Here is a 19,722-nt window from a genome sequence, read left to right on the forward strand (position 1 = left end):
CCTGTGGCTGCCGCCCCGCCAGCCCCCCGTCCCACGCCTGGGCCGGCGGGGAGCACCCGGGTGTCCCGTGGGACAGCCAGCCCGGCTGCTCGCTGATATGAAAAGGACGAGGCACGGAACAGCCAGCTCTGAGATGCTGAGCACAAGCAAGCAGCCGTTACTATGGCAACAGACATATTAGACACTGCAGGTTCCTGAAAGGCGTCTGATAAGGTATTATTAACTGGAGCCTCCTCCAAACGCCAAGCGCAAAGACACTATGTCGAAAGGGACCTGGCTCCCAGTTACTGGACTGCAATTCCCTCACAGTGGCACCAAGACCTGATTCACGTGTCAGACTGAGACGGGAATCTTAGCTAGAATGAGCAAAACTGGCAACCTTTGATGCTGCCACGTTCTCCACAAGCCATACTGACTTCTCAAAATATGCCATTTAATACAAAAAAGAACCGCTTTCTTGGCCCCCGTGCTATTTGACTGGAAGCAGGAGAGGCCGTCTTCCTCCCCAGACACATCTCTGGGTACCAAAGGAAACAGCTGCCCAGGGCCAGGGCCAATGGCAAGGTGGAAAAACCAGAAACGAGCAAGAGGATGAGCTTCATGGCTAAGCCAGTCTCCACGGTTCTCAGCAGAAGACCTGTGCTCTGCAGCAGAAGGACAAGGCCCTGCTCCAGCACAGCAGACGCGCTCACCTAAGGGGCTGTTCTCCACAGTACTGCAGTTGCTTTGGCCACGTCCTCTGTGGGGTGCCCCAAGCTCCTTAAAAAGTGGCTTCTGCCAGTCTCCCTGTATCCTGGAGGACACAGATCTGCCCAGGCCGAGAGGATGGACCAGCCCAACCGCACCCGTTCCAGACTGCGTGTTCTGCCAACAGCCCAACTCAGAAAGGAACCATTTCACATCAGCGTAACAGATACCCTTAGCAAACTGGTTACGCTGATTGGCGTAAGAAAGGGGCTTAGCTTCTGCTCACTGCTCTTCTAAGGTCAAAATGCCTTCCATCAATTTAGTTAGAAGCTAACAAGATTCATTCAAGTCCTCAGAAGGTTATTTACAAACTTAAGCACCATCAATCAAAACGGACGCAGGTCGCAGAGACCGAGGTCTTTGCGATGGGACAGATCCTTGACCCAGGTGCACAAGTGGTCGGCAGAGCAGAGCTACCCCCTGCTAGCGCCTGCGAGCACGGCCAGCTTCGCAGGGTTAGTGAACGGCTGGTGCTCTTCTTCCCTACCTCTCTATACTCTGTTACTCAGAGAGGGCCAGGGGCAGACAGCCTGGCTGGATTTTTAATGGGTTTTATTTACGATGCGGTGCCTACTCGGGGCATACACGGTTCTCGCAGGCGGTCGGGAGCATTGGTCCAACGGTGGCCACCACGAGCCTTCACAGCCTGCCGGGGCGCAGGACACATCTTTGGCTCCTGCGGAGCCCAATGGGGCTGAGAGAGAGGGCAGAAAAGTGAGAGGACAGGTAGCTGGTAAAGCAAAGCAGGAAGATAAAAAGCATAAAGGCATTTGAGAAGGAGCCACAAGAGGACTGGAAGGGTGATTGAAAGAGAAGACGAGGGAACTATAAGAGAAAAGCTGGGCAACGCTGCACATGCTTGCTCAGACAACATCAAAGGAGGGGAGCTGATAACATGAGTATTACGACAAACATGATATTATCCATGTCCATTGTCAGGAATTGGCAAAGAAGGGAGAAAACAAGCAGAAATGGGGTGCAAGAAAAAAAATCACAAAGAGAAAGAACTGACAGGAATCAAAATAAACACTTATTTTATATACTTGGTGACAAGTTCTTAAATGCAGACACAACCTTGCCTTGAAGATTATACCAAAGAAATAACAGTGTAGAAATCTGACAATACATCCCATTTGTGAATTTAGAAGGGTTTTTGAAAATGTGCCTTATTAATTCTACCTGTATCTTAAACTGACACTAGCAAATGGAAACGCGCACTCATGTGAAACCTATGAAAAGGGAATTCATGAAAGAAACATTCTGGGACTCAAAATGTTATTTACTGAAGCAAGTGCCTGAGTGCTGGAGAGTGGGGTAAGCCTTTATGAGCATTTCTGCACCACGAGAGCATGTACAAGTCCTGGAGAAGAGGTCTGGGAGCTGCACACACAACTCCACGCGTATGCCAGCAGCAGAGAGGGGCTCTGGGTCAGTGGCTCTGGGGTAACGCAAGCCAGAGCACAAACCCAGGTCTCACAAATGAGAACCTGAACACTGTGCTGTTAATTTGCTACTCCTCACCAAGCACTAGCTCTGAAGTTAGATGAATTTCGATTCCTTGGAGATGGTGTTGGAGAAGGATTCCCATGCTAGGTGCTGAAACACAATCTGCTCCCCATCAGAAGCTGCACAAGCAGTAGCAATCACAACCCATACACAGGCACGATGCTGTCTGACAAACAGCTCGAGAAGTGGAGTTGTTACAAGTTTGAGCTCTACATGAAGACAGTTAACTTTACCTAGCAAACTTACACTCCATGCTTCAGTGGCAAACTTCCTACTTCAGAGGATTTTAAATGCCTGTGCTTAAATTTTAATTTAAAACCAGGCATTTCCAAACATTTTAAAAACAGCACTTGAAACAGCAGGTCTAGTATTCAACAGTCCCATAATAAGGTTCCGCCTCCCTTGGGCCAACTGCAGCGTATCCCTTGTTCAGGTTACTCTGAAGAAAGGGAATTGTTACACAACAAAAGCATTGTAATTTTGGATGGAGCGACTCCTCACAGAAGTAACAGATCCAACTTATCTCATACAACCATAACAATGATTCCTCATTAAGTGAACTAAGCGCAGAACATGGGCTGCACAATAGGACTGTCTCCCCTCCACGAGATGAGACCGCCAAGGGAAGTTACTCTGTTGGTTCTTAAAATCATATTTTAAGCAGAAACCTGTTATCTAATTTCCTGTAATGTTACCTTAATCACCCTGGCTGTCCTTGGGAAGTGCTCATCAACACACGAGCACTTTTTCTCTGCAACAGAAGCAGCACAGTACATCAGCTACTGCATCTCCCAGAAGCTTCTGTGCAAATGCAATCCCAGGCAATGACCTCAGTAGTTAAAGGAAATCATATTTATTCTAATCTCTTCACAGGGAAATTACTCAACACTGAAACACTGCCAGTTTCCACAGTGGTCAGGCACGGAGAAGATAGTCTCTGCAGACAGAAACCTACAGGGATGGGGAAAACCTAGATGACAGAGCCCTGACAGATGAAGGAGCTGCCCACTACAGCAAAGTCAGCCCGTGCAGGTCAGGCCATCCCGTTACTCTTCATCTTCGCTAGGAAGGCAGCAGACATGCTTGACTACGCAGCCACTTACCGTCATGATGAGTTTCTCGACACAGTCAGGTGACACACTGTGCAGATGGGTGAGGTGCAGCTGCAAATGGATCTTGTTGTTCAGCATGTCCTGGCAGAGCGGGCAGCGGAGCATGGGCTGCACTGAGTGCTGGGTCATCGCGTGCACCCGCAGCCGATTCACGTCTGTGTTACTGTACTTGCAATATGGACACTGATACATCTGCAGAGCAAGACAAATGAATCACACAATTGTTACAGCTGCTGCTTTCCTCTTTCCTTACAGCTAGACTTTAATAATTTGATGCCTTCTCCTACCACCAGTTACCGCCTTTCATCCTCCTTCTCCTATTTTATTCTTTGCTTTTGGCACATATGAAACAAATTGCCTGCTTGTAAATGCACAAAAAGCTGGGTTCTTCTTCCTTACCTGCTCTGATTTGGTCTCCTCTGAAGTTTTTGACCACTTAAAGGAGAGAGGCGACTCAGAGCTGCTGGGAAACGATATTCGTTTAGAAGATGCTGGAGGCTCTGTCAGCTCCTTCTCTGCCTGGCTGGCTGGTGCTGCAACAAAAAGAGATTTCTATCAGGACATCCCCAAAGAGGCTTAAGTTGGACGAAGACCGTATTTCCATTTGCTGCTGTTGCTTGAAACATAGCGAGGACTTGGAGGAGGATGAGTCTGTGGACTAACTTACCTCCTACAAAGCACGCCTGGCCAAAAAAAGTTTTCTTGATTATCTTTAATAGTGTCATTTACAGTTAGAAGCAATCTCAGCTATTTCTGTTGGCTGCTTACAACCTGTTAGGTACAGGACAGTCTTGTCCTGTGTTTACATCGGACACACAAATGCTTGGCCAGACGTGAAGGCCAATGCGTCACCTCCACGAGCAGCTGGCTGACTCAACAAAGCAGAACTCGTACTCCTCGCTCACCTGGGACTTTTTGCATATGAACGCTCTAGAATACATTTCCCTTGGAGACGGCTGGAAGCTGTGGCCTTCAACCCAACTGACTTGCACGCTGGGCTGGAAGCAGCGGCACACTGCCAGGGCAGCACCGGCCAGCTCAGCCTCAGGGAAGAGCGGACATCTGAGGGTACTCCCCAGCATGTGGTACCTCCAAAATGCTCACGATGGCAGTGACCCAGCCTACAGCCAGTGCTGGGACGGGACGCAGATGTTCTCACGCTGTAACAAGCTGAGGAAAGGCGATTTTATTTCAGCAAAACAGAAAAAGGCAAATGAGCCCAGAAGTCAACAGCAAAACACTCTGCAAGTTGTGGCACTCCGAGAAGCACATCCCTGACCTTTACCCCTCCCCCGAACCCTGGCAGCCTGCAGTACATAAATTTGTGGGACATCTATTATTTAAAAACTGTAAGGACAAGTATATTATACACAGCCCCCGTCTCCTCCTCCCCGAACACACATTCATAACAGTACTTTAATCTGTCTCGAATCGACTTCAAACCCATTTCGCCCTTAATGGGAGTTATTCATTTTCACTTGAAAGGTAATATATGACAGCTGGATATTTAATATGATGGATCGACTGCCGATTAACAAGGCACTGTAGCATTCTTAGACCGGTCCCCCCATACTCTTCCCCTTGTCTCATTCTCTTTGTGAACCCTCTGGTATCCGCTCCTTGTTTCAGAAGATGCCGTCAGAGTAATATCCAGGCAAACTGCTTCCTTCTCAAAGATCCTTCCATTCACTGGCATAAGCTATATTTTGAAAGGTACCACATCACAGTAAGAAATACAATCCCCACTTATAACTGCCTTCCCTGCCAGACCCCACCTCTAAGCATTCAGTTAAATAGAGGCAAAATGACTTCCAGGAGAGGGAAAATAGGTTTTCCAAATAGATAACAATGCTGCCAGAGGGAGGCAGGGATCAGAGGAGCTCTGGTACTACTGAACTTCTCCTGGTAGACTTGGCCGTGCCAAAGCCTGCTTAGGGGCAATTTCCTTCCCTGTAGTGCTGCCCTGCCACATGCCTCTTATTTCAGCCCTGGCTGGTTATACAACCTCCATGCACGGATGTAAAGTCCTGGCTGTATCTGAAACCAAAACCACAGGACCCCACTGTGCTGCCAACTCCATGAAAACGTCCAAACCTAGAGTTTCTTTGTGTAAAACAAGTCTGCGGTGTCAGTGCTGACACACGGACACTCACACAGACCCCGCTCTGGCCCCTGCGCAGAACGGTGGACTGCTGCTCAGGTCAGTCCACTAGCTTGAACCCGCGACCCTCCCTGGGGTTCAGACCTGGAAAGTCATTAAAGACGTCTACAGGACCAAAGCTGGCCTTCCTTACTTCCTACTAATAAAATCCACTTGGAGCGTGAGAAACACGGCACCACTGCGGACCCACCTGCAGCTCCTCCGCTGAGGAAAGCAGTCCCTCCCAGTGGGTTTGGGGAGGCAGAGACCACCACCGAGAGCCAGCACCGTGGTGGGCGAAGGACCACCCTGCCTTAAAATGCCCTGCCCGAGCCTTGTGTGATGTAAGTGGCCCTGATAAGGAGGCTAATTGCTGTTGACATAGTCCACTCCTCGGTGTGACCTTGGACATTGAAGCGTCAGCCCCAATCAGGCAGTCAGGCGTCGCGACCGGCGTCCAGAGACCCCAGGGCTGGCAGTGCGGTCATGCAGCCGTGCGAGCTCTGCTCCAGCCCTGCACCGGGCTGGGATGACAACGCCAGCCACAACTTCGGGTCCCCTTAGACTTCTCTGCCCCGGATGGCGATTGTGTCTCCTGGGTGGTCTGGGCAGGGTCTCTCTGGGCTTTGTATCTGTCAAACCGCCGGTTCAGATCTTTGGGTGTCATCTGCTCTGCAAGACTACTGGCAAGCGCTGCAGTGAGCCGTGCTGGCCCTGCCAGCCCAGGGAGAGGGTCAGGGGACACAAGGGAGGAAAAGGGATGACCGGAGAAACCTCTGCTCATGTATATGGGTTACCCTTCCAAAAAAAGGATGATGCTTTCAGCTTTGGCAACAGAGTGAGACCCATGAAATACCTACAAAACTGTATTAAAAAAGCCAGGTGTGCTCCTACAGCGTGAGCTTCGGACACTTTCAAAACCCCTGGTGCCCCCACCAGTGGTAGGATCTGCACTGGCACAGCGAGGCATGAGCAGCTCAGGGAGCCCCTGGTCCTCACCCTCTGACACGAACTTCACTGTGCACCCCTTCTAGCAGCTCACCGATGTGATGTTTTCAGATGCAGTGACTAAATTCAGCAACCCAACTGTCAGTGACCCCGTAGCTGCTGAACACTAACCTCTGGAGTCATGACAGGGTATTTTCTTATTTCCTTTCTACTGCGAAGCAGCCTGCTTAGAATTAGGGAAAATTAAAAGGTCATTAAAATTTACTTTTACTTATCACCTCCAAAGTGGCCAATTTTATTAAATGCACTTGATCCAACCCATAACTTTAATCCTTCAAAACCTGAACTATTAATGATTGTCCAGACCCCAGAGTAACTGGTTTGTTGCAGGATTCTAAAAAACGCATACGGAACATTTGTTCTAAGTATTATTTTTTGAGTTGACAGCTCAAGTGGGAATTTTAACACCGAGACCGAAGTTTATTGTTGATAAACAGCCAAACACATGAAGTGACACATTCAGTCCACATCACAGATCAGAGGAATTAAAAACTCTCTTCTGCCTGGAGAAACGAGGACACACAGCTCGGCACCTGCCTGCAGAGCTTCCTGGCAGCTGCGTGGGACCTTCGCGTCTGCATGGAGTGGATGGGACAAAATGTCCTTGGCTGAAAATGTCAAAAAGGCCTCAGCTCCGAATGGCAGCCTGGCACCAGAGAAGGTGGAGCACAACGCCTGTGCTCTCACCATGTCCAACACCACGCTTAGAGGTCTAGGCCTTGCAGGAAAGAAAAAGGAATCTGGGTTTAAAGTATGACATAAGGCTATGCATCACTCAGTATTTTTACTATTTTGACTCTTTAAATGGATTTAGTTCAGGTTTGCCGACCTTAGAGAAAAATCTGCGTTTCTCAACAAATGTACCCAAAAGCCAAGTGCAATGGGCCCGCGCTGCTGCAGGCGTGCTGCCCCACCACAGCACTTCTTGGAGACCTACTTGTCTTCTCATTCTTCCTCGGCAGCTTCTGCTTTGCAGAGGAGGAGGAGAAACCCTCCCAGGCGTTAATTCAGAAGTGAGATGGGACACTTCCTTGGAAGTGGGGATCCTTTCCTTTGCTAGGTCCAGAGGCAAAACCGGCAAGGGTTCCCAAAGCTGCCTGCTCTCCATCCTGGTGGGAAGGGAGTTGCCACCCCGCCTCCCAGCCATCAGATTCTTTTAGCTAAAGTACCACTGACAGCCCCTTCATCTAAACTTCCATCTCCCAACCCAGCAACATAATGGAGAAGCCAATTAAATGATTATTAATTCATGCTGCTTTCCGTAAGCCAGAGGTTCTCATCTCCCTGCATTCCGTAAACCAGCTTGCCACTTGCCCTAGAAATTTACAGTGGGGTTTCTGCTATCTCCATTGATTTAAAAAACAACACCCTCCCCGCCCCCAGCCTACTGAAAAAACTCCCTTCCTACTAAGTTCAGCAGCCAGCCTGGGAAAAAGTTTTCAGTGGGACCAGGGAACTGTGTTTTCACTGTCCGATGGAAAATGAAATTCCATATTTGGTGGTGCCTCCCTCCTCAAACCTCTCCTGACGTTTTCTTGGAGCAATTACTGAGCATCACGAGCCCTTGGACCAGACTGACCTGCCTGCCGTGCCTGCACAGTCCTGCAGCTGGAAATGCCCACGACGGCAGCCATCACCCCTGCATCGGTCTCACAGAGGATCATCCTTAAAGTGGCTGCGGTTTTCCTCCCCAAACTCCGAGGCTGGAGCAGACTGTTTGATCTGTTTTCATGCTCACGCAGCCTTCACCGTGGGCGATGGGCAAGGCCAGGTCCAGTGGTCCAGACCTACCTGTGCAGTTCCATTAACAGCGGCTCAGGAGCCCAGAATAACGGCGCAAGAAGTTTCACTCTCAGTCTCTCTGGCAGACAGTTGCTACCCCACAGAAACACGCAACACAATTTGTATTAATACGGCAAGAGTAAGTCTGAGAAAGTAACTCCACCGAGAGACTGCGGTGACACAAAAGCGGCCAGAGCCCTGCTCAGGTCACCCCGAAAGGGCACCTGGGCGTACAGCACTGCTACAGCGCTGCCCGTTTGCTGCCTCCTGTCTTAATAATATATGGTTGAATGTTTCTTTCTGAAACACCGTCTGTTTACATTCCTTATTCCCTGAAGGTACCATTCGTTCTAATAAGATGTTGTAGCCATACTAACAGGCCTGTATATTGCCTGTTGCTCTACAGTATTTTTTCAACCCTGTATTTGATAAATAACGTGACCGTATGATAGACAGAACTAACTACACAGAGATTTGCAAGCACACTTTTGTACCCAGACCTTTATTGCTGCCTTTCAGAAATGTGGCCCTGAAAATGGTCAAATAATTTATTTTTCTAATGCTGTGTCATACCTTCCAGCCTGCAGTGAGTACGAACAACTGAATTACTATTAAATATTCATATTACAGTACCCAGAAGCCCCAACCGCCACCAGACTTTTCGGCCATGCTCTATACAAACACAGAGCACCCAGAAAACGTCGTGGTGAGATGCCAGGCAGCACAAGGGGCACGCGGAGGCAGGTCTTCCCCGCAGCCCTGCAGATCAGCTCATCTCCTGTCGGCTCCTGACGGAGGGCCTGGGACCTGCCGGGAGCTGCGCTGCTCCCTGCGCAATGCTCTCACACGGTGCCGCGCTGTGAACCAAAAACGAAGGCACCGGGGGAGAGAAAATGACCCACACAGACCGGGCGAGAGATCAACGGCACGAAGTTACGGCTCAATCCCGAAGGTTACGAGATTCTCGACTCTGACCCAGGGAGCAGGAGAGCTGGTGAGCAGCGCGGCCGCGGGCGGCCCTGCCACGCCGGCATGCTGGGACCGGGGTCCAGGTGCTCACAGATACAAACGTGGCAGCGACCGCAGCAGAAGCTCACCTTGGCGCTCGAGTAGCAAAATGCTCCAGTTGATGTACCTGAAAGAAAAGGCCTGGACCGAAGCCGGAAGGCTTCCCTGCCCCAGGAGCGACAGCTCCCTCTTCGCTGCTCAGAGCCTTGTGCAGGGCAGAAGGAAAGATGGGGTATGTAGAATATCATCCCATCTTGTGCCCAGTGTGATCCCACCTTTGCAAAGTGGTACCCTAAAGCACTGCACCTTTTCTTCCAGCAAGAAGATTTTATCTTTAGAACCATGGGAAATCTTGTTTTTTTTAAATTACAAAGTGGCTGAAAGGAAACAAGCAACAACCTTTTATATTTACCTATTTCATATGGTTCCTGAGCCAGCTATCAATCTGTGTGAATATTACTGTCCAATTCAACTGAATAAATATTTCAACTAACCTACCACGAGAATCCGTATCAACTAATTTGTTGAATCAATATGTTGAGCTTGGGAGATGGTCTATACAACAGTAATTCTGCTAACTCCTTAAAACCAGCAAGAAGGGATCACCACCACTGCCGGGCAGCACACAGTTACCTGGTGAGCAGAAACTACTGGTGAGGAAAGTGTGAAACTGGAGAGTGGAGATCGCAGAGATGTCGGCAGACACCTGCTCGCCTAAGAACATGCATGAAAAGTATCTGAAAACAAACAGCAAAGCAGCCATCGGACAGGCTCCGCTGCAGCACAGCAATTCATCCAGCAGTGCCACCGAGACGGCCCCTCCGCACTCCCAGACACCCTAGAAAACAGGGACTGCCGCACAGGCGGGTTTTAATATGTGTCTTATCACTGCTGGGGAGGGAGCAACTGGGTTTTACTGTGGTGAACACAACACACACGTGCTTTCAAGACTAGCAGCTGGCAAAGGCAGCCGAGAGCTGGCAGGGAGCCGTGCAGGCAAGGAGGGCCAGCTCCGGTTTGGGGGCATGCAGGACCACGTCTCCCAGCCAGAAGTCAATGACTGTTCCACTTGGGCCAGAATGGTAATTTTGCAGCTTTTTTAAGTAGCCATACTTCACTAGGCATAAACAGAAAGTTCAAAAAAAGCCATAAAAATGATCAGGCCGACCACGAGGAAGAATCGAAGGCACCGAGCACATGCCTGAGCTCAACGGCCCCACCGGCGCGGAGGGGGCCAGGCCGGTGCGCTGCGCACAGGGCGACCGGGGATGCTCCGGGGCCGTGGCTCGGCACAGCGCCCACGGCCGGCCGGCTCTGTCCGGGAATGATCCCGCGGCGTGTCCCGGGGAAGGGCCAATGGGCCTTTGGGGTCCCCCCCAGAGCCGCCGCCGGGCCATCGCCTCCCCTTCGCCCCCACAGAGCCCAGACACGGCGCTCCCGCGGACGCTGCCGGGAGCCAGGAGCGCTCCCAGCCCAGCCTCCCCAGCGAGCCGTGGTACAGGGGCACCTGGCCTGGCTGTTTTCCTGGGCTTGAGCTGGCACGCAGGGTCCTTTTGTGCTTTGTAAGTCCTCAGGAAAAAAGCAGAATGACAGCCAGCCTTCCCGTCCCCTCTCCTAGGTTTCCTTCACACGGAAGCCAGGCTCGAGAGCTGCGCCATCGCGCCCCTCGTCCCCTTCCTCCCAGCCCGCTCTTGCCCTCGTCTTTACTCTGGTCCATGGAATATCCCAGCCATTAAGTGCTCAACAAACACCATATATTAAAAAAACAGAAAAAAGCGGCAGCAGGGGGAGGGGCAGTAATAGATTTCCGTCAGGATGTGCCTGACCTGTTTTTTTCAATTTCAGTAATTAGAAAGGCAGTGGGCCTGTAGGAATTATTCATAAACTGCAGGAGCTGTGCAGTATACATTTATGTTAAACATGTCAAATCCGATTGAAATCATGCCTGCCAGCACCATACTCCATAAACACACTTTTCTGCAACAATTTCCCAGCTCTCGGCAGCCCATTAATACCTCCTTTAATAGCAATCTACCACGGATTCGAATCAGGGACGCTCCATTGCACTAATTGCTCTGTTAGGTGAGCATCATGGATTAAAAAAAAAAAAAAAATCATTAAAAAAAATAAAAGCCCTTCAGGCTAGTCCTCTAGAAATATTTCATTTCAATCTATATTTTAAGTAGAGTTTGTTTCTTGTTTTTGTGGAAAAAAATCTGATATTCTGCATCTATACAACTGACAGTGCATTAAGAAAGTCTCTTTCATAGCTGGGTCACTGCAGATGAAGTGCTTCTCTCTAGTAAGAAAACACATATAAGCCCCACCCCAAATCTCAAAAGTCTCGTACTGATCTACCCTGGCCTGACACAGGCTTTAGCTGGAAACCAATGTGTTGAATATTAATCATTTACATCCTGCCTTAAAAATGGAGTCGGGAAGAGCCACGATTTCTTTCCTCCTTGCTGGTTTACTGGTGATAAATCTCATGTTAGTCATGATGAGATGATTTCTAAAGCTCAGCCATCAGGCAAAGAGCATCTCCCTTCTCCAGCACGGAGGTGGACGACTCCGGAGCAGAAAGAGGGAAGCAGGCAAGGCAGAGGCAGCTCCGGTGTGAGGGGGCTGCACTGAATGGAGCTTGGGAGCTGCTTAATCCCACTGCCGGAGAGAGAGGAAAAAGAGAAAGCAACCAGGTCCCGTCTAGAAACAGGGAACATCAGCCCTTTTCTCTCCACACAGTAATTTAGGAGTCACATAAGAATGTCAGCGCCTGTGAAGCACTGCTGCTTGTTAGGAGTTGAGGCGAACAGCGGCAGCGTGAGCACTGCTGAAAGCAGACGGCACTGCTGCTTTCCAGAAATCTTTTAGGAGCCACAAAGATGTATGTGAGAATCACGGTAAAACAAATCCTTATTTGGGATGGAGTTTTCCACGTGTATATTTTAATGGAAAGTACTACATAAAAAAATGTTTCTGCTTAAGATTATTCTGCTTTAAAATAAATAAAAACCCAAATTGATAAATTTATTTTGCAGCTGAGACATTTTGACAAATTTACAACAAAAGCAGAGAAGTTTTTCATTTCAGTGCTAACACCAACACTGGTGCAGCCTGCCACATGCGGATGTATGTACCGAAGAGCAGTCAAACAACCCTGACTCATCACTTGCGTGTTTGTGCACACGGAGCTTGGGAGTCACACTTGACATTTTGTTAGAGATCTCACAAATCTTTAAGAAAGTGGAAGAAATAATCACCCAGTGCACAGTTAAGAAACTGAGGCACAGAAGGTGAGTAAATTGCTAAGGAACGTAATGATCAAATTGCAGCATGATGAACAGAAAACACGTCTATCAACCTCCACCTTCAACGCACTATTTATTGGCTTTGAGCCTGCACTTCTTTCTCGCCTATCTCCCACTTTCACAGAATTGCATGGCTCAGAGGCACCTCCAAAGGTCAGCCGGTCCATCCAAAGCGGGATAAACTGTGCCTACTTCATTCCCGACAGCAGCTCGTCTAATCTTCTTGAAAGACCTCTGAGGAATCTTCCCAGAAAATCTACTTCAGTGCTTCACAAGCTGTACAGGGAGAATTTTTTTAAAGTTTATTATCTAACCTCAATCCTTCTCCCTTCAATTTAAGCCCATTGCTTCTTGTTGTCTATATCCTGAGCATAGAGAACAAATTATTTCCTTCCTTTTAGAAGCATTTTATGCACGAGAAATCTTATCTTGTCCCCCCCTTTGGTCTTGTCTTTTTGGGTCAAATAAGCCTGTTTGTTTGTTCCATTTTCTCCTCACAGCTGACGCTATGCAGACCATGCTCTGTTCTGGGTTGTTCTTGCTGTTTGGGCTTTCTGAAATTGCTCCTCAACTTTCTTGATACTCCAAGCTTAGAAATGGACAGCTTTCCAGTGCTGAAGAAATGCACCCATTCCATAATATTTTTACCTACACCATAATGGCTGTGATTCATTTTCAGACTGTCCTGAAAAGCAGCGTCAAAAGTCTTCCTAAGGAGAAGATACGAGATACTGACTGCAAACAGGACCTTCTTCACACAGAATGAAACTGGGTCGTGTTGACATGATTTGCTCTTGACAAATCCGTGTCGACTGTTACTCATCTCATTATCTTCCCGTCAGTACTTACAAACAGTTGTTTGGTCAATTCCCAGGAAAATCTGGGGCAAACGGAGCTGGCAGGTGTGCGGTTCCCCAGCTACTCCTTTAGTCAAAGACAAGCACCGTGCCTGTCCCCTTGCAGTACCTCCCTGATTTTCTGTAAATTCACAAGAGATAGCAGCTGACAGGACTGAGGATGCTTCAGTCACTTTCTTAAAACACCCAGGTATGAAGCAGCAGGTAACTGATGTGACAACATTTAGCTTAACTAAGTACTTTGCAGCCTGTTCCTTCACAGCTGGAGGACGAGGTCTCCCCACAGCGCCACTGGCATGGTCTGCTCTGGTCTCTGACGTGGTCGGTCTGTTTAGTGAAGACGAATGCAAAGAAGGCTTTATGTATGCTCTCCAGCTTTCTTGACATCGTGGTTGATAACATTCCCACTCTGCTGAGCTGCAGGCCAGCTCTTTTCTTGCAGTCTCCTCTTACAGCAAGTGAGTGCTTCCTTAATACTGCCTGTTTCTCTCCCTACATCTTAATTTGTACTGTGGCGTTTTGATATTCCTGCACATGCAGACACTGCTCTTCTGTGGTTGTCATGAATAACCTGACCTAGTTTCCACTCCTTTCCATGTCTGAGGTCCAGAAGGACATGGCAACGCAGCCACGTTCCTCAAGGGTGCTCGAAAGCAGAAACAATAGAAGACCAAGGTGTGATACCTGCTTCACATATCCACTGTACATAAACAGCGGATAACATTTTTTTGGTTTTAAAGTTAAGGGTAATGTTGTTACATGCTTGAAAGTAGGACCTGAAATCAACAACAGCATGTGCATACAACTTGCTGAGGCTGTACTCTTCAGCCTTGCAACAGCTCTGGACACGGCTTGTCCAAAGCTCTGTGGGCTTATGTACATAGCCTGCATATTCCTTTGTGTGTTTTCCTTTGAAGACTTGATGAAGCTGTCCATTTCTTATCTGCCGTTTGACTGACAAACACCAAAAATGGGTTAGGAATTTCACTGGCAGGATGAAGAAAAAAAACCCACCCAAATTTAGAGTTTCTGGATAGTAAAGGGTTTAAAAAGTAGGTTCTTACAGGTTTTAACATATAAAAATAATCTTTTCACATAGATTAGCTTTTCTAAATGCTTCAGGTTTGGGCAAAGGGCCCTACTTACCCTTTAAAAGATTTAAGAAATAGACAACACATACATCTTTCTGTGACACTTACAAAGTGTGCTTTTTGCTTAGGATCACACAATCCCACACAACAAGAGACTAAGAATCACCTACAGCCAACCAAAATCTGCATCTGGGTTGAAGAATGGGTCTGTGATTGGGAGCAACATACAGAGCAACCTCAGTGAGTGCAGCCTAGACTGAGAACATGAGCTTCAACAAGCATTAAAGCACAGCTTGCTTTCTTCACCAGTTTGGACACATCTTCCGACTGACTGAAATTGAGAATGGTTGAGATTAAAACAGTACTGAGGTGAAAGACCACATTTCATCCTTTTGAAGACTATGTAAGCCAAAGTATCTCTTTGGCTGTGGCTCACTAAGAGGCAACCACAACCACGGCAGGAGAAAGCTGCCTGGAAGAAGGGTCTTTGTGCAGACTGAGAGGAATCGTACCAAGCAACCCTAAGTCTGCAAACTGACTGGGCTACCGTGCAGAAACAGAAACAGGGAGTCAGAACTGCTCCATCCTGGGTCAAGGAAAATGAGTATTGTCTCCAGCACCTCCGTTTCCACAGCTACACTGAAGCGGTCAGCAAGTGCCAGCTGAGGAGGGGAACGGCCCTCTCCAGAGGAGGACAATCTTGCAGCTGCTTTCTGCTCAAAGGCAAGGAATATTTAAAAGTTTCCTCCCACTCCCCTCTACAAGACAGCAACCATCTTCTGGGAAAGACAGAGTAACATAATACCTTCATAATTAATCCATCTAAGGATTTTTCAAAGGGAAACCTTTCAGATTCCACTGCAATAACGTAAGCGTTGTTGCGCACCTGCAGTTTCCGTTTCAGGATGCCATGGCTCTAGCAGAAAGTGAGCAGTTAACGGAGCACAAGCACAGGCTCTGCCTCTCTGCTCTGCCCTTCTGCGTCAAAATCTGCTACCAGGGCCGGGACCAGGACCATGATGAAAAAGCAGGCTAACAGTCTCTCAAGTCTTAACAACATAGGGTGGGTTTTCATGATACGCTTAATCCACCCTAAGTGCTGGCTGCTGCCAGAAGGGGCAGTCCCTTTCTCCCTCCTCCCCTCCCAGCTGCCGATTCCCACTGCTCGGGTCAGGCCCAGCACCACCGAGCCCAGGGGAGCTCCGATCCGATGCCCCAGCGCGAGCCTGGGGCTGGGAGGGGGGACGCGTGACTGACCACGGCTCAAACTACGCGAATGCATTGCAAAGCTACACCTGAAGACATCACAGAGGACGACACTTATGTCATGCTTACAGTGCTGCGTGGCGCGGTCATTTAAGGAAAAGAGTTTTGCAGACCACTGCTCTTTCCGCTTTCCTTTCCTGGATTTAAAGAAAAAGAGGGATCAAAACCCACCTGTCCATTTACTCTGGTCCTTGTCCCCTCCGCTCTCTTGCTCCTTGGCAGGCTCTTCAGCATCACCGGCTGTTTCATTGGGCCCTTCCACATCTTCAATGGATTCTTCTGAAACAAGAGAAGCAGAAAGTGTAACATAAAAATGGAAGTCAAAACAGAAGAGCAAGTAACTGCCACTGAGCAAAAGCAACAGCCAACGCTGAAGCACGAGTGTCGAGAGGCAGATGTCAATGTCATCCAGCATTCTCCCAGCACTACCTGCTACCTGGTCAAGTGAGAAACTACAGAGGAAAAAAGTGAGAGATGAAGACGAAATGAAGAATCTCGCCCACTTCTACCGCTTATAGCTACTGACGTCCCCTGTCCCCTGCGGTTTAATGTACAGTTAAACATTTGCCTGGTATGAGAAGTTTTTACCCAACCATGCCATGGATTAGAGAAGCGTCAGGGACTGCCTGGAGCCTCCAGCACCTTCAGCCTCAGCCTTCCTCCTCATCCCCATCTCAAGCTTTTCAGACCGAATGGCACTGCATAGTACTGACCCTGGTCACCGAGACCCCCAGGCACACTGCAGAAACAGCCCCACTCACTTCTGCTCAAACAAAGCAAGGAGCAGCCCTGTCTTCTGCAGACATGGCCCTGACACAAGGCACAGGAGGAAGCTGCTGGGGGTCTTATTTTCATCCCGGTCACCGGAAGAGTTTGAGCACACAGGCAGTATCATACAGGCGCGAAAGCATGAAGGAGAAAAAACACTCAGTGAAGTGCTGAAAGCTCAGAACAAAACACAAAGTGCCACTGCCTCACCCGTTAACCAAAGCACCGGTGTGCCAAGGCCGGTGGCATGGAGCGTGTCGACACGGCATGGTGCAGCTCCACACAGAGGCACCCTCGTCAGGTGGGATACTGGGAGCGAGATAGCTGCAGCTGCCAGACCTCTTACACCAGGGTATAACAGCTACACTATCATCTAATATCTGGGGTATTTATGTATAGTGCGTGCAGCTCGACAGCTACCACGTAATTGATGGGGGCTACATCAACACTGGGAAGAAAGGGTACTTTTAAGCCATTATATCCTCTTTTAGGCAAGATATTTCATAATTTTAACTTGCATTACCTGGTCATGGTAAATCCCAGACTATCCTGAGGTTTTATCTGAACTACCTAACCAGTTAAAGCACCGTCCCCCATCCTCCCCCTAACAAAGACAGGGCTAGAAATCAGGATTAAAAATATATATTAAGAGATTGGAGATACTCAGCAGTGCCCTTTAGAATGTGACAACCTAAATCAGGGAGGAACTTGTAAAAGCATCCAGAGATCAGCACTGATACTAAGTGGAAGCACTGTGATTTATGCTCTACCCCTCTTTCACTGTTTTAAAAGCTGGAAACTCTCGAGAGCTGCAGGGCTCCCAGTGGTCTTCGCCTGGGAAAGCAGGACCCCAAAGTGAGAGGTCTGATGGGTGGCATCGCTAGGCAAAGGCACCTAACATGTAGGAAGATACAAATTACTGATGCAGGGGTGAGATGAGCAGTCTGCCTTGTGAGGCAAGTGCTCAAGTTTGCTGGAAAGAAAGGCTATGAAATTAGCAGCTGGATTCACATTTCAGAAATTAAAATTCCCATTTTTTTTCCACTCTGGGGAAAAAACCCAACAAACTGCCCACCCCCAACCCAACCCAACCCAACCCAACCACCTTGCTGCCTTCAAAATGCTGCCACGCAGGGCGAGATAGCTCCTCTTCAACTGAGGCAGCTGGCATAGAAAGCAGATTTTAGCCTGTTTTATTAAAACCTTCATTAAGGGGTTTCTATTATTTTATTCAAATCCTCATTTTAACCTCTCTCCGGACACCCAGCTTGCTCTGCCGGGCCCTCTGGACAGCCTGTGCCGGCAGAGGTGGGCAGGGAGCCGGCCGCCCACCGCCCGCAGCCCATGGCTCATGGCCCACTGCCCACCGCCCGCAGCCCACGGCTCATGGCCCACTGCCTGCTGCCCACCGCCTGCAGCCCATCGCCCATCGCCCCAGCCGGGCTCGGGCGCCGCTCGGAGCTGGGGGCCGCCCTCCCCCGGCCCCGATCAGGGTCCCGGGCCGGAGCCCCCCGCCCCCGGGCCGGAGCCTTCCTCCCCGGCCGGGCCGAACAACAAAGGGTGCCCGGCGCGGCGGCACTCCCGGCTGCGACCCGGAGGTGTCAGCATCGGCATGGGAGGAAGAGGAAGGGCGAGCTGGCTGCCGGGCTCAGACGCTGTCTGGGCTCTAACCTGAGCATGTGGAAATAATACACGTCTTCAAGTGCACTGTCTGGTTCGAGGGGAATAAAATAGGACATTCATAAGCAGTTACACCATCTGTCTTTATACCATCATCATCATCAACAAGGGAAAAAATAGCTCTTTAAAATGGATGAAAGCCCAGGCTGACAGTAACCGGAAAAATGTGAGCTATGAATACCAATAACGGTAGAAAATGATTAAAAAACAAGGCTACAGACGGCAAGTCCTCCTGCCCCGCTGGGCCCGCAGCCCCCTCGTGCTCGCCGGCGCAGCCCGTCCCACCGCCAGCCCCGGCCGAGCCCTCGGCAGCCCCGAGCACCGAGCACCCCCCGAGCCCCCACCCCGGAAAACGGCTTCCCTCTGAGGACACGATCTGTCTCCTTGGCTCGGACACCTCTCTGCTGGGCAGGCGGGCTGCAAAAAGCATATGCATGCTTCAAACCCTTCTCCTCCCCCCTCCGGTCTGAGCTGATTTTTTCTGAAGAGTGTTTTTCTTAAAGCAGGATGGGAAGGGAGCAGAGTCCAAGACACATCTGCCTAGGGAGGCTCCCCATCAGCTGGGAAAGGCCCTGGTGCCGTCCTTACTTGGCTCCTCGCTCCTGGGGCCTTTGCCGAGGACAATCCTCCTGCTCCTCTCCCCGGCACACCCTGGGAGCTCCCCGGACCCACGGACCCTGGGGATGCGGCCGTCTGGCGCGGAGACTCAGGGAAGGGGAAGCGTTAACTCCTGGCTGCCTCGCGATCCTCTTCCAGCAGACTTTTTTGGAAGGCTGGATGCAACTCTGCTCCCTAAGCTCAGCCTAACTTGTCTTGCAGCCGCCAGTGTTTAAGCCGACCCCAGGGATGGTGGGGAGAGCGTCCTCAGCCACACCACTCCTCAGCTGGCTACGTGCGCCGCAGAGGGCTTTGAACCGCTGAGAACCAGCCTCCAACAGGCTGCACGCAGGGCTCAAGCATGTGATCTGACCCAGCTTCTAACAATGAGATCCTCCATCACTGAAAATAAAATGCAGCAGAGCTCCCGTTCCCGAAAGATTTGCACCCACGCTCTCTGATGACAGCTCTGCAGCTGCTGAGTTGCAGTGGCAGCTCTGAGGCACGATGACAGGTCTGGGTAGCAAACGCATGTGCAAATGGTACCCAACCATCTACTCTCCTGCATTTCTTTGGGGCGTCCTTCTGAGAGGACAAGGCCAGCATCATATCTGGTAGGGAAAGGTCTGCTTTTCTCCTCAATCCACTGCACAGACAAGGAGCTTTTGAGCTTCCATTTTAATTGTCTGCAAATCCTGGTGTCACGTTGTTCCCATGCTGCGTTTGAGCAGAGCTGAGCACCAGCTTTTACTTAACATTTGAAGAGCCCCATAGGACAGACCTGCAGCTGAGTGTGAAGACTACCTTGTGACCAGAGCTCCCAAAGGCTGAACGAGGCCGTGGTCAGCAAGA

General features: G+C 49.7%; 1 protein-coding gene across 5 annotated transcripts in view; it reads right to left on the reverse strand.

Annotated features, from left to right (window-relative positions):
• The window catches only part of ZFHX3 (zinc finger homeobox 3), a 665,716-nt gene that overhangs the window by 23,118 nt on the left and 622,876 nt on the right, over positions 1 to 19,722 (reverse strand). For all 5 annotated transcript variants that reach the window (XM_075039729.1, XM_075039731.1, XM_075039732.1 and 2 more), the window contains 3 exons: positions 15,997 to 16,104; positions 3,765 to 3,898; positions 3,357 to 3,557 (listed from right to left, as the gene is read on the reverse strand). In XM_075039729.1, coding sequence (XP_074895830.1) covers positions 3,357 to 3,557; positions 3,765 to 3,898; positions 15,997 to 16,104 — 443 coding nt within the window. The remainder of the gene's footprint in view (positions 1 to 3,356; positions 3,558 to 3,764; positions 3,899 to 15,996; positions 16,105 to 19,722) is intronic.

The sequence above is a fragment of the Buteo buteo genome, chromosome 11 (assembly GCF_964188355.1).
Source record: "Buteo buteo chromosome 11, bButBut1.hap1.1, whole genome shotgun sequence".
Lineage (NCBI taxonomy): Eukaryota > Metazoa > Chordata > Aves > Accipitriformes > Accipitridae > Buteo > Buteo buteo.